This window comes from Triturus cristatus, chromosome 4_2 (genome assembly GCF_964204655.1).
Source record: "Triturus cristatus chromosome 4_2, aTriCri1.1, whole genome shotgun sequence".
Lineage (NCBI taxonomy): Eukaryota > Metazoa > Chordata > Amphibia > Caudata > Salamandridae > Triturus > Triturus cristatus.
In genome coordinates, this window is record NC_140586.1 from 176774341 (window position 1) to 176789233 (window position 14893).

General features: G+C 44.3%; 1 protein-coding gene across 1 annotated transcript in view; it reads right to left on the reverse strand.

Annotated features, from left to right (window-relative positions):
- Nucleotides 1-8568, reverse strand: part of LOC146833296 (uncharacterized) — a 215256-nt gene extending 206688 nt beyond the window's left edge. Inside the window, exons 1-3 of the mRNA XM_085599896.1 lie at nt 8348-8568; nt 7494-7580; nt 3943-4035 (exon numbers count right to left, since the gene is read on the reverse strand). Of these exons, the coding sequence (XP_085456022.1) occupies nt 3943-4035; nt 7494-7580; nt 8348-8568 (401 nt within the window). The remainder of the gene's footprint in view (nt 1-3942; nt 4036-7493; nt 7581-8347) is intronic.
- Nucleotides 8569-14893: the final 6325 nt, after the last annotated feature.

Genomic DNA, 14893 nt, shown 5'->3' on the forward strand with positions numbered 1-14893 from the left:
AGATTTCTTTAAAGACGACAAGGTGATAGTGCACTTATAGATCCAGGAAATCGACAGTTCGTTTCATAAAATTCTGGAGATTGTATGTGTTTGTAGCGTTTCTTCCTCTAGAGAAGCAATTGTTTGTGGATTTCGCTCCTCAAAAGTTCAAGGCGCCATTATTTGTATAACAAATCGTGTAAACTCCTATTTAATGTTACGCATGGATATTGTTGCCCTGTAGTATTTTCTCTTTCAAGTTTTGATTTTAAACGGAAATTACATTTAACTGGTGCTGATAAAACCGTAGAGTATTAGAAATGGCCTTCAAATAGGCTGCCGCCCATTCTAACGTTCACATTATTTTAACTTGTTCGTGATTTTGCGCTCCCTCTCGGTAATTATCATCAGTGCGACTGGTGCAAAACACATCTCTAGAATTGTAGGGGTTCCATGAGCGTGCTTGCTTTTCTTCATTCGTAGCTACAAAGTTATTCACATTAACGTCTAAAAATATGGTGATAGCAGCTCAAACTGTTGCAATTTTGACTTTAAAGTTAATACTATGTTTTATTATATTGCACTTGCATTTATTTAGCTCGTCATACCCTTTCTGTGGTCGTGTAGCATGCTACTTATTATGGGCATGTAGCTCCCACCCGTGTCCCGTGTAAAAGGCAACTCTCACAGGGGGTAGACACTGCCCGCAGTCTGGTAAAAAGGGGTGAAATAAACAACAAAGCCTCGTTAACATGTGAATGGTCTTTTTAAAGACCTGTGAAGTACTCGGGTGCGGCTTGTCACCTTTGTTATCTCGCACAGCAAGAAACTCCATCTGATTTGAAGCACAATCTTTTAGAGCTGTTGCGTCGCCTTTAGGAGTAAGGGATACATAGTCAAGCAGGAAGGAGAGCGAGAACGCCAAAGCAGCACAGCCCACTAATTAGCCATTCAAGATCTATCATTTTTTTGTCCTAAATTTTTTGTTTTCTAGTACAATATAGACTATATTGTACTAGAAAACGAATACATTTGTCAATTTAAATAAATGTGGAAAAATACTAGCTGTAGCGTCGTCTTTTGCATGTGGCAAAAATAAATGTGGATAAATACAGAAAAAATGCCCCAAAAATAAATATGGATAAATACAGACGGAAATGGCAAAAAAAAAAATACCATAAAACCGGGAGCCCTAGTTATAATTATTTTTTTGATAAAAATTATTTTCAAATAAAATAATTTGTATACATTTTAATGTATTTTGTTTATAATATCTGTACGTATTTGTGTTATGTATTTAACATTATATGTTTTTATTCTTTAACATTTGTAATATTAAATATAATTCTTTTAAATATCAGTCATCCCTATTCTTTCCAAAAATATAGTTGCTTAAAATATCTTGTTTAATTATGTATTTTAGTATATATTTTAAATGTATATGATGTATATTTTGTAAAATTTTTATTTTCATTTTTAACATTTTGTGTTTAGTTCCATAGCGGGTTGTGGGTTTTATAGGGGTTTAGGGTAGGAAGTAATTTCATTAATATAAACGTATGAATATTTTTTATTTAAAATTATTTTTCTATTGATATTTAATGTTAATTGTGTTTTTTTAAGCGAACTTTATGTGCGGGATGGGGGTTTACTGGGGTGAAGGGGGAGCAGTAATTTATTTTTAATTAATTAACTAATTGCTGATTAATATCAATTATTGAAAATTAAAATTGTGTAATTCGTTTATTTGGTGCAGGTTGTGGGATTATGGGGTAAAGGAAGGGAAGAAATTAGTTTTTTACTGATTAAAAATATTTGATCAACATTAATTTATAATTATGATAATTGTTGAAATTTTATTTCAAGTTTGATTTTAGGTGTGGGTTATGGGGTTTATAGGGGTAAAGGTTGTAAATGTTTTTTTACCTTGTTTTTATTTAGGAATTATACATTCATCAGTATATATTATGTCACAAGTGGTTAGAGTGTACGAGAATAGTGACAAAAACGGCTCGCCCTTTGAAGAGGCCCGTGTGATATAGCACCAAGACATCAACCACACACAGCAAGTCAGAGGAACGTAAGATCACCTCATGAGGACACCAGTGCACTGGCAAGTCGATTACAAGAACAAGTCAGAGGTATGCAATAAGGTCCATGCATAAAACCAGAGACGTCCGTCATGCAGAGCATGTCAGAGGTATGCAAGGTTGCCCAATGCAGAGACCAGTGTATCAAATACTGACAAGTGAATTACACAGAGCACGTTTGAGGTATGCAAGGTTGCCAGATGAAGAGGCCCGTGCGTTAAAGCACCAAGACGTCCATCATGCAGAGCAGGTTAGAGGTATGCAAGGTTGCCAATGAAGAGGCCCTTGCGTCAAAGCACCAGAGAACAAGTCAGAGGTATGGAAAGTCGCCCCATGATCAGGTCGGTGCACCAAACCACTGAGAAGTCAATAATGCACAGTAGGCATCAAATACACTGAGCAAGTCAGAGATGTGCAAGACTGCCCCATGAAGAGGCTAGTGCGTCAAGCACCGTTAAGTCAATTAGACAGAGCAAATCAGACGTATGGAAGGTCGCCTCATGAAGATACCAGTGTATCAAATATAGAGAAGTCAATTACAAAGAGCAAGTAAGAGGTATGCAAGATCGCCTTATAAAGAGACCAGTGCATCAAAGCACTGAGAAGTCAATCACACAGAGCACGTCAGACTTATGGAAGGCCATCCCATGAACACATAAATCATGTAGAGAAAGTCAGAGGTATGCAGGGTTGTCCCTTACAGAGGACTGTGCGTCAAAGCACCAAGAAATCAATCATGCAGAGTAAATCAGAGGTATGCAAGTTCGCCCCATGAAGAGGCCGGTGCGTCAAACACCAAGACGTCAATCAGGCAGAGAAGGCTAGAGGCATGGAAGGTCATCAAATGAAGGGGACAGTACTTCAGAGCACCAAGAAGTCAATTAAGCACAGCAAGCCAGAGGTATGCAAGATCGATTCATGAAGCGACGCCAATATCAGAGCAGGGAGTGCGAGGGTAATTTGACTCTCACCCCAACACCTAAACACCACAAATGAAAAAAGAGGTTATGGATGACCTGTTAGAGTGGCACACTGACAGTTTTTCATTAGAAACACAGCAATCGGGGGCATGATAGATCCTCCTCTTGGCTAGGGGCATTCAGGACCCCTGGAAGACCTCTGCTGTAAAAAATACATAAAACAAGTCTTGCTGAGCACCAGCAGATAGACGTGGTTTGCACATACTCACTCGCCAAAGGTTCCACAGCCTTTGGCCTACTTCTTCATTCACTTCCAGAGAGGGTGGGCTCCGTCGCCTTTGACATACAGTTGGCTAAATATGTGTCGAACTGCACCCGGCAAAGGCTTGAATCAGCACCTGACCCCCAGGTTCCTGAGGGAGAAAAGCATAAGTCAATGTGCACAGAAGCTATGATGTGGTAGGTGCAACACTACTTGCCTCTGGCGCCCTCATCGCTGTGTAATACCCTACTTAAGTTAATCAAAGCATTAAGTATGAGCTGAACCCCCATACGCTACTCAAAGACCACCCCTCACCGCTGCCCATCACAGGCCTGTTTACCAAACTGGTTGGAAGGGAAACCTGGGATCCATAAACCCTTTACAGCATAAGTTGCGTAAAGCTAAACAAGCAGAGTGTAGTTTACAGAGTCTTTCCTTATTTGGAGGGTAAGTTGACAATGATGCAAACAAGCCCACTAGAATGAAGCGGAAAAGAAAATGGTCAGACAAAACCTTTCCTTACCCATTTATTCAGTGCATGTCTCCAAGTTCAAGTCTCTTCTAAGCACCCCATGAAACATATGGGGGCTGATGAGACAAGCCAGCCCGGAACCATCAGCATTAGTCTGGCAACTTCAGGTAGATGCTTGATGCAAATCCCAAGAGTGGAAGAGGTACAAGTCCAACTCACCTGTATTTTTCCATGGACACCTTGTTTTTATGAGTGTCTGGATGAGAACTCGTAAATGGACTTGGCTGCCCTCCAGTCATCCACTTGGGCATACTGTAGAAGAGAGGAAAGTCAGAAGTGAATTACACAGAAAAAGTCAGATGTATTCAAGATCCTCTCATGAGGAGACCAGTGTATAAAAAGCACTGAGAGGTCAGTTACATAGAGCAACTCAGATGCATGCAAGATCACCTCACGAGGAGACCAGTGTGCCAAAACACAGAGAGCAAGTATGTGGTATGCAAGATCACCTCATGAAGAGACCAGTGTACCATACACACAGTTACCACCACTCAATGAAGCACTGCAGCATACTCCAGTTGCCACCCTTCAGTAAAACACAGCAGCATATTCCCAGTTGCCACTCTTTAATGAAGCAAAACAAACAAGTCCATTATTACCACTGAATAAAGCAAAACAGTGTAATATGTTACCACCCCTCATGCCCCCAATCACCAACCCTCAGTGTAGCATAGCAGCATACTTCTGGTTACCACCCTGTGATGCAAAGCAGCATACTTGCAGATACCAACGCCACACTAAAGTACAATAACGTACTCCATTATCACCCTCAATGAAGAACAGCGGTGGATTCAAGTATGGCGGGAAAGTTGGCAATGATGCAAACAAGCCCACTGTTGGACTTGGCCCTTCTGGCAGGTTCACCCCCTAAACTTTTTTGCATTTATCCTAGCCTTTTCCCTATGTAGTGTTAGTGGTTTTAGACCCCTAGGCACTTTAGCACTGTGTCCCAGTGTAAAGTGCGTGTGCTCTGTGTTATATTTAGTGAGACTGGCCTGCCCTCCCATAGGAATGCATGGGGGATATGTGTGTCCATGGTAATTCCTGGTGTGAGAGGAGTGCAGGGTCGAGTTTAGTATGTGCGAACTCGTGAGAATAAATGCTGCGCAATGGTGTGCGCAGATTTATTGTGACTGGTGGAGAAGTGCCACTTTTAGAAGTTGGCATTTCTGTGTGTTGTGTGTCTCCCTGCCTCATGTGGAGTGCATGTCTGGCTTTTGATTGACAGGCCCTGGATGGTGTGGGGAATTCCAGGAGCCAGGGTGAGTCAGCCCAGTGGTGAATAGAGATCTGAATGCAGATGGGAGGGAGGAGTTGCAACAGGGACCTGAATAGGGCTGTGCCTTCCCTCCACAATGCTGGCTCCGCCCCCTGTGGTGCGTCTGATGTCCCTAACCTGTCCTGTGAATAGGGAGAGGGGCTGAGCAAAACTAAGTGCTCCATAACCAGTTGCATCTGGTTTTCCCCTTGCCCTGCACCTTGGTGACAAAGGAAATCTGTGTATAAAAAGGGGCTGTGACCCCATGTAAAACGTTCTCTGTTGTGCTGATCCTGACTTGAGGGGGGCCTGCTGCTGCTGGGCTCCGAAAGGAACCGCCACTAGGGACTGCCTCCCTGCTGGAGAGCCCTGTGAGCTGGCCTGCCTGGGCCCAGCCCTTTGCCCCCCCATTTTTTATCATGAAGGGCTCACTAGGGACTACAGCGCCTGTGAGCGCTTGATTTTCCATTTGGAGAAGCGCTTTGTTTGCATCCTGAGGAGCGCCTTCGTTTTTGGGCTGCAGCGCTGAGCTGCGATCGATCGAGGTAATCCCGACGTAGGGATTCCACCGCATTGCTGGCTTCTCGTAGCGGGAGCCCACCCCGCTTATTTTATTGTAATTGGTCTGCGGGTGCCCACCCCGCGGGTATGCTCACTAGCGGGTGCCCACCCCGCTTTCTGGACTTTAATGGAACGGGTGCCCACCCCACATTGCACCAGAAGAAACAACTTCACCGCCGCGGGCCCGATCGACCCCACAGGAAGACAGGCAGTGTGAGGCCTGACGTGGGGTGGGACTTCCACTTCCCGAGGGAAGCCACGCGCCCACGGAATCGCGAGACGAGAGGAGAAGTGAGGAGGAAGTGTCCGGGGCTCCCGTGAGCTGAGGGAGCCCCGTGTGTGGCAGCCCGGGTGAAGAATCCAAGGAATCCAGGCAGGAGGCCACCCTGCGCAGGACCTGATCGAGAGGAGTGCGGCCGGAGCTGGTGCAGAGGGGGCGCAAGGCATATTGTCGGTGCCTGCCCCTCCGCGCTGGGTGAAGTCAGGAGTCCTCCATCTGAACCCGGTGAGTGAGGGCTGCACAGGGGGACACGGTCGCATTTCGCTACCGCTCCCACGAGAGGGGCATCTCCTATTTTTAGAGCCTGTGTGCTCCATCGTGTAACATATTCATTTAAAAAGCCCCCCCCCCCCCCCCAAGAGGGACTGCATAAGGGGCACCCTGCCAGTGCTTAAGTAAATAAGCGGCCACATCTGGCAGCGGGCCGCTCCACCGAAGGGCCTAATTATTGTTAAAGGGCCCCGAGGGGCCCGTGCCTTCCCTCCCAGGTGGCCATTTTCACAGTTGCCCTGCAAGAGTGCAGGCAACTGCAACGTTTGGGGGCACATTCATTTTGTTAGAGTCCCAGGGGGGGACAGATGGTGTCAGTGCCCATCTTCGTGATTTCACAGCTGCCCAGCAAGTAGTGGGCAGCTGCCACGTTTAGGCCTGATCTTTTGCTTTGCTGCTTTTGCTGCGTGCGGAGCCAGCCCGGACATTCTGGACATCGGGCATTTGAACCCCTGTGAGTCCAGTTGGCCTGGGGCTCGGTTCAGTGTGTTGTGCCCCCGATTGGGGCACACTGTTTTTAGGCTAATCTGTTGCCTAGGGTGTTTATGCTTGTGATGCCTAATGTGATGCTATGGTGTTTATGCATAATGTATTTATGCCCCTGAGGTTTATGCAGAATATGTTTTAGGCCTAATGTGAGGATTATTGCAGTGTGATTTACGTTGCAGGATCTAGGCCTTAGTTCAGAATTACCAGTAGTTACTGGTTGTGCTCTACATTTATTACTTGTTCTACATTTACATTTGGTGATTTGCGATTGTTCTGGCAGTGGCCCAATTGGCCCTGTCAGGTCTATATAATTCCCTGTAGATACTGCCCAGTGCCAGTTTGCACAGTGTATAGTATGTGATTATGATCTAATGTGTTTATTATAATACAAAGGCTATTTTGTTTTATATAATCTTGTGTGGAGTTCCCTTTGTGGTGTGCCTGGGTTGTTGCTGTGCGCGCGCGCAAACGCATTACACATTGCCTCCGGGATAAGCCTGACTGCTCGTGCCAAGCTACCAAGGGGGTGAGCAGGGGTTATCTTTGGCATGTAACTTCCTTGCCCTGACTAGAGTGGTGGTTTCTGCCTGGCTTTGGCGCAAGCCTTAGCCAACCAGAAATCCCATTTCTAACACCCACTAGGATAAAGCGGGAAACAAATGGTCAGAGAAAACCTTTATTTACCCATTTCATCAGTGCATGTCTTCTACTTCAAGTCTTTTCTAAGAAGTCTATGAAACATACGCTAGCTGATGAGACAAGCGAGCTCAGAACCATCAGCATTAGTCTGGCAACTTCAGATAAATGTAAGATGCAAATCCCAAGAGTAGAAGAGGTACAAGTCTAACTAACCTGTATTTTTTCGGGTACACCTTGTTTTTATCGATGTGTATGGATGAGAACTCATAAATGGACTTGGCTGTCACCCACTTGGGCACACTGTCGAAGAGAGGAAAGTGAGAAGCAAGTCAGACGTATGTAAAATCACCTCATGAAGAGACCAGTATACCAGACGCACATTTACCACCACTCAATTAAGCACAGCAGAGTACTCCAGTTACTAACCCTCAGTGATACACAGCAGTGTATTCCCAGTTACCAACCCTCAATGAAACCCAGCATACTCTGTTACCACCCCTCATACTCTGTTACAATCCCTCAATAAAGCATACCAATGTATTCTGTTTCCTAAACACAGTGAAGCAGAGCACTCCCAGTTACCACCCCCCAATGTAGCAGAGCAGTGGGTTCTCAGTTACAAATAGTCAATGAAGCACAACAAAGCAGAGCACTCACAGTTACCACCCCCCAATGTACCAGAGTAGCGGGTTCTCAGTTACAAATCGTCAATGAAGCACAGCAGCGTATACTCATTTACCATTCTTCTCAGTGAAGGAAAGCGCCATTCTCCCAGCTACCACCCCTCGATGAGGAGGATTCTCTGGGCATATGTAGATACCGATAAATGAACACGACTCATAAGTCAAAGTGCAAACAGTACTTACAATAAACCAATGCCCAGTCCAATACTTGCTTTTATATAAAAAAAAATAAGTATTTTATTTCCAACTCTTCACAGGCAAAGGTATATGACATTCAGAAGCAATAACACAATCGTCCTTATGATCGAATTTCTAGTAGTGGTAAGATAAATCCCTGTCCCACCCTTCTTTGTGATCTTGGTGTCCTGGGTGATGTCCCCACACCCAGCAGGGAGACTAACAGGACTTTGCCCCAAGTCCTGGTCAGAGGCAGAAGTCTTGCAGAGCTTCACCTCCTCATACAGCCCATTTGGCTGCTTAGTTAATGACAATATTTCTGGTTTCAATCTCCCCTTTTTGTGGTCCTTTTCGGGACAGCAAATGTCATTTTGGGTCGGAGACTTTGAAGTTTTATATTGGGGTTTTGCTTCTTTTAAAGTGGACATCGTTCCTTTTCTCCTTTCCTCTGAAGGGATGGTTGTCACACAGACAGGACTCTGAGGATAATTGACCCACAACACAATTCATGGGAATGATCCGAGTTCACACCTGGATGTCAGCCAGAGTGCTATGTGCAATAAAGGTTAATCCCAGGCTCCCAGCAAGGCTCTTTATGATTCCTTTATCGGCCCCAATTCCCTTCCTGAGATGTGTCCTGGCCCCTTCCTTGTGATCCATCACTGAATCAAAAACCACAATCTTTGAAGTAGGGGGGGGGCTAGCTCTCCCACCTCCAGTGTGTCCCAGCCAGCTCACAGGAATGCAGCAATACACAAACCTGTCTGGGGGATTCATCTCCTCATGTCATCAATGGGAAAAACGTTCAGACTTTCACTCTGCAGAATTCGGCGGAGTTGCATAAAAACTGAGCTAAATTCTGCAGAGTTCCACCATCCAACAGAAAAAAATACATTTTGCTCTGCTTGCACTGCACTTTAGAGCCAGTAGCTCAAGAAGCACTGAAAAATCAGCACGAATGGCAGGATATGGTGTGCATGAACGTGTAGCCATTCAAGTTGATTTTGCTGCCACTCGAGTAGAGAATCCACTCAAGCAGCAGAAAATCTACTTGAGCAACAGGAAATCTACTCAAGAAGCAGCCCTCTGACCACAACTGCCCTCATTGGAATATAAATAAACAACCTACAAATTGCCAATACTGATTTTTCTTCACTGTGTTACTTTCACTGGTATTCAAGAAACCATTCAATGTGGGCCAAAGGTTATTAATCCTTAACTCTATTTTTTAGAGGACAAGTTTTTCTTTTGACTACTTTTTTTTCCTTTTTTTGTAAAAAAAATCTTTAAAATATTACAACCATCACAACACAAAGAAAAATCTATTACAGTTACACACAAAAGAATAACATACAATAAATGACAAACTGTAATTCAACAATACATAAACATTTAAGACACAACGAACAAAGACTCAGACAGGTGAATTTCTATTTACAAGGTTTCTACCTTCTATTCAGGGCTAGAAACAAACAGTATATACAGTTAAGAAGAAAAGAACTCCGGACTGTATTGATACAATCAATAATTCAATTGCTAACCAATGTAATCATTAAGAGAAACAGTAACGTGTTTGCATTTTATGGCCACTGTTTGAAAAGAAAATGGTTGACGCGTTTCGAACCCCTCTTTTAATCTTTGGGTTCTCCTCAGGACCACAAAAAAATCTCTCTTTGTGAGATCAGCCGATCTCTACTAGTGCCACTACGTGCCACACAATTGTTTTTGTTTGATCAAATCATTCCTGGTTGTGATGGAAAACTATTCAGTGACTTCAGGTGAAAGAACTCTGTTTCTGATTAATACGTGGAGACTAAGCCACTGTGGGTATGCCTAGATTGCGGCACCCCCCACAGTGGCTTAGCCTCCACGTATTAATCAGAAACAGACCTGCTAGTTACGCGGGAGCACCAAGTAGTATGCTCTATATGATGAAAATATAAGACGTGGGAGGGGTATTATTGGAGGTTTAAAAATACCTGTCAGGTAAGTAAATAATACTTTAATCTGTCCTCCAGGCGGTATAGTTAAAAAGTAGGGAGAGAGAATAAAAAGTGTAGGTTGCAATGTACCTTCCTTTCTATAGGACTACATGTTTCAAGCCAATATACATGGCTTTTCTTGAGGACCAAGGATCTAACTCCCTGATTCCACTCATAAAATAGTACTAGTGAAGTGACCTCAACACTCTGCATGCTAATACAAAAGGTTTTTTAGCACCTTCTTGGCAACCTGTAATATGTAATGAGAGAGCTAGCCCGGCAAAGTTTCAGGCAGAAAACAGGAGAGCAGTGCGCTTAGACTAGTAAATTAAACTAAGTACGCTGTATATGCTTATTAAATATTTTAAAGAAATCACCTCTACATGGAAGATCATGTGAACTAAAATACAATGCTTGCTGAGGCGAGCACATCTAATAAAACAGTGATCTCTGTGGCGTAAAACACAAAACAAAATAACACACAGACATAGCACAAACACTACAAAAATGAGGCAAGATTTTTGCAGAATAGGTCCTCTGGTGGCAAGAAAAGCATGTGGTCACACTCGATGGGGTAAAAAAAAAAATCATAGCCATCATGTTGTGCTCGTAAGAATGAGCTCACTCAGAGAACTATGCTGTATGGGCACTTAAACAGCTGTGCCATACTCACTACTTTTAAGGCGTCCTCTGTGCCAAATCACCTAAGGAACTGCTCCAGTGCCTGAATATTACCATGTTTACCCCATAGAGCTGTTCATATATTAAGGGATGGTGAGTGGGTACATGGGCTGTGCGTCCTCACTGCACTGTCTAAAGCAGTAGCAACTAGACCGCTTGGTCGTTTCCTAAATGGCAGATGCAAGTGGAACCACTTCCTAGTTCCTCTTGCGGTCTAGCTGCATGTCCTCAACTGTGCTGTGTCCTTATTTTGTAGTTCTTATGTGGCTGTTAGGTGTATTTTTCAGTCATTTATTGATATATGTGTGAAACAACTGTGATGGATATTTCCGAGCTAAGAAAAAATATTATATATATTACCAACTAAGAGAATATAGGATTGTCGCTAGTAGCTCTTGTAAAAAAAAAAAAAAAGGGGGGGCGTGGTTATGTGCCCCCATTACATGTGGAAATATTGTTAAAAATCAAGTGATGGTAAAGAACGGAACCTGGTGTTATCACCTATTTGCACTAGCTAATTGAATGTGTCCTGTACCATATGTTGCTACAGGGGTTAAGTTCATTCAGGGTCATAGATAATTAAGACTCATATTAATGGGGGGTATCATGCCAGTGGTTTAAAAACATTTTCAAACAGCGGCTCCCCTGACCTATTGGCCGTGGCTCCCCATTACATAACTTTTTTTGGCAGATGGGGGTTTTGGGGGAAGAGTCGAATTAGCTCCATTTAAAACATTTTTTTTAAGTTCTTACATGGCTATATCAGTGTCTGCTCTGAGATCATATTCTCAATAAAGAAGTGTATTTAAATCTGAATAAGACTGTTCGACCAGGATTCCTGGGCAATAGGGCACTCATGGGTTACTAGGCTCCAATCGCATCAACTGGAGTGCTCCCAGCTGGTGTCCTAGGCCCTTGGTACTAGTGGACCCAAAACTGGATAACCAAGTACTCCACTCCAGCACTGGAGTCTCTCAGGGTAGTGAGACAGAGCATTCCAAGGCTTACTCAAGGAGGTGAGGTAGGTTTTAACATTCAGAAAACAGTGCACACGGTACTATCAGCTGATAAAGTCAATGTCCAGTCATTGCTTTAAGTTTTAAAAAGAAAAGTTCTTTAATGCACACAAGAGAAATATACTACACATAAAACTAGGAAAAACAGTGAAAAACAGATGTTGCTACAACCCTCTGGGCCAGAGTTCTGACCCCAAACAGTATTATAGGGCCTAGACTCTAAGCACTATAAAAACACAATTAGCACGGAGACACACAATTAGCTTTGCATATTACAGACCATGTTGCACAGGGTTGCTCCCTGTAGGAAAGCTGGATCTGCTTTCATGGTCACCCCCACTTTTTGCTGGTGTCATTATGTTTTACTGATAAGTCTGACTGGGATCCTGCTAATGAGGACCCCAGTCTCTGTGCTTCTTCCCTAAATTGGACATGGTGAGTACATTCAGGTATGGCCGAGCATACGAAAAAGGCAAGCAAAAAGCGTGAGGCAAGCCAAGAACTGTGCCGACTGCGTACCATCCAGGCCAGAAAGTGTGGCTGTGGGAGTCTGTGGCCCCAGCAGCTGTCCAAGACAAATGGAGTGCGCCCCACACAATCCTCGAAAAGAAGGGAGAGGTCACCTACCTGGTGGACCTAGGCACTCCCAGAAGTCCCCGCAGGGTACTTCATGTGAACCGCGTATCGCCTTTTGTAGACCGGGTTGACATGAGCTTGTTCATGGCCACTGGTGAGGGACAGGATGAAGAAAGTGACCCTCTCCCTGATCTCATCTCTCAGAACCCTGTTGATTGGTCAGTTGGAGTAGCCTTGGCAGGCAGCCTCACTGACCAGCAGCAAGCTGATTGCAGGAAGGCCCTCAATCAGTAACCAACACATGATCTCTCTAACACCCAGTCAAACCACCTGGTGTGCCAATGAAGTGGACACAGCAGACAGTCTGCCAGTAAAGAACACAATTTACAGACAGCCTGACCAGGTCAGAGAGTGCATCAGGACAGAGGTCCAAAAGATGATGGAATTGGGGGTTATTGAACCTTCAGATAGACCTTGGGCTAGTCCAGTAGTCGTTGTGGCAAAACCTCACACCAAGGGTGAATAATAGAGATGAGGTTTGTGTGGACTACAGAGGCCCCAATGCAGTCACTAAGACTGATGCCCAACCTATTCCTAGGGCAGATGAGCTCATAGATACTGTGGCCTCAGCCAAATATCTGAGTACATTTGACCTGACTGCTGGAAAATCAGACTAGCTGAGGATGCCAAGCCAAAAAATAGCATTTTCAACCCCCAGTGGGCAATATCAATTTACTGTGATGCCTTTTTGTCTGAAAATGGACATGCCACATTTCAAAGGTTGGTGAATAAAGCTCTCACAGGTCTGGAAGACTACAGTGCAGCAAATCTAGATGATATTGCTGTCTTGAGCTCCACTTGGGAGGACCACCTTGTCTACCACAGGAATGTTCTGGAGGCCCTGCAAAACGCAGGCATCACTTTCAAGGCCACTAAGTGCCAGATAGGTCAGAGCAAGGTTGTATATTTTGGTCACCTAGTAGGTAGAGGCCAAGTTCAGCCAGTAGAGAGCAAGATCCAGACCATCGTGGACTGGGTTGCTCCCACTACCTAGACTCAGGTCAGAGCTTTCCTGGGCCTGACTTGGTAGTACAGGAGGTCTGATAAGGGATATGGGTCCATTGTAACTCCCCTTAATGATCTCACCTCCGAGAGAATGCCTAAAAAAGTTCAGTGGACATTTAACCGTCAAAAGGCATTTGATGAACTGAAGCAGGCCATGTGCACTGCTGCTCCCATTCTGCAAAGTCCTGACTATTCCAAAACCTTCATGGTCCAGACAGATGCCTCTGAGATATGATAGGAGCTGTTTTGTCAACTAAATGCAGAGGGTCAGGACCAACCAGTAGCTTTTATAAGCATAAGGTTGACCCCCAGGGAGAAACGTTGGTCAGGTATAGAGAGGGAGGCCTTTGCTATGGTCTGAGCCTTGAAGAAGTTGAGGCCATACCTGTTTGGCACTCAATTCCTTTTTCAGACAGACCATAAGCCCCTCTTATGGCTTACACAAATGAAGAGTGAAAATCCCAAACTTTGGAGGTTGTCCATTTCCCTACTGGGGATGGACCTTTCAGTGGAACATAGGCATGGGAGTTACCAGTCCAACGCAGATGGGCTCTCCAGATATTTCCACTTAGTAAATGAAGACTCAACTGGGCAAGGTTAGTCTCATCTCCTTACGTTTAGGGGTGGTGTAGGAAAGTAGGATCTTCTTTCATGGTCAGCCCCACTTTTTGATGGTGTCATTATGTTTTAATGACTAGTCTGACTGGGATCCCTCTAATCAGGACCTCTGTCTCTGTGCTTCTTCCCTAAATTGGACATAAGGAGTACATCGGTACACTCCAGATTGGCTACTAGTGTACCATTGTAAGTCCCTAGCATATGGTACTAAGATACCCAAGGCATAGGTACACCATGGGTCCACCATGGGCTGAAGCATGCATTATGCCACCCATGAGAGACCACTCAAATTGTGACTACAGGCCTGCCATTGCAGCCTGCGTAAGCTGGTGCTAACACCACTTACAACAGATATAAGTTTCCTTATATCTGAGGTCACTGCACTTAAAACCTGTAAGTCACCACTAAGGCAGGCCTTTCTATCCTGAAGGCAGGGTGCTCGGTTCCAATTGTGAGGATGCCCCTACATGGGCAGGACACCCGTATAACCCTCTGAGTCTATTCCCCAAAGTTGTAAGTGTATCAGCCATTATGATACATAGAGTGGCCATGCGTCATTACGCAATGGCCAGCTATAAAGTGACTGTAACGAACCCTGTCACGATTGGTATCAAACACATGCGAGAAACTGGCGGCATGTGCAACCAGACCATCTGATTAGCTCACTTGAGAATACTCCTCTAACACCAACAAACGATATGGAGGTTGCAGCAAAACATAACAATTGGTTGGAAATTGCATCCAATCAAATAGCCCCGTTGAAAACTGATAAAATAAAAAAACTAAGGCTGTCTGCTCCTTGGTTCTCTTTAGAA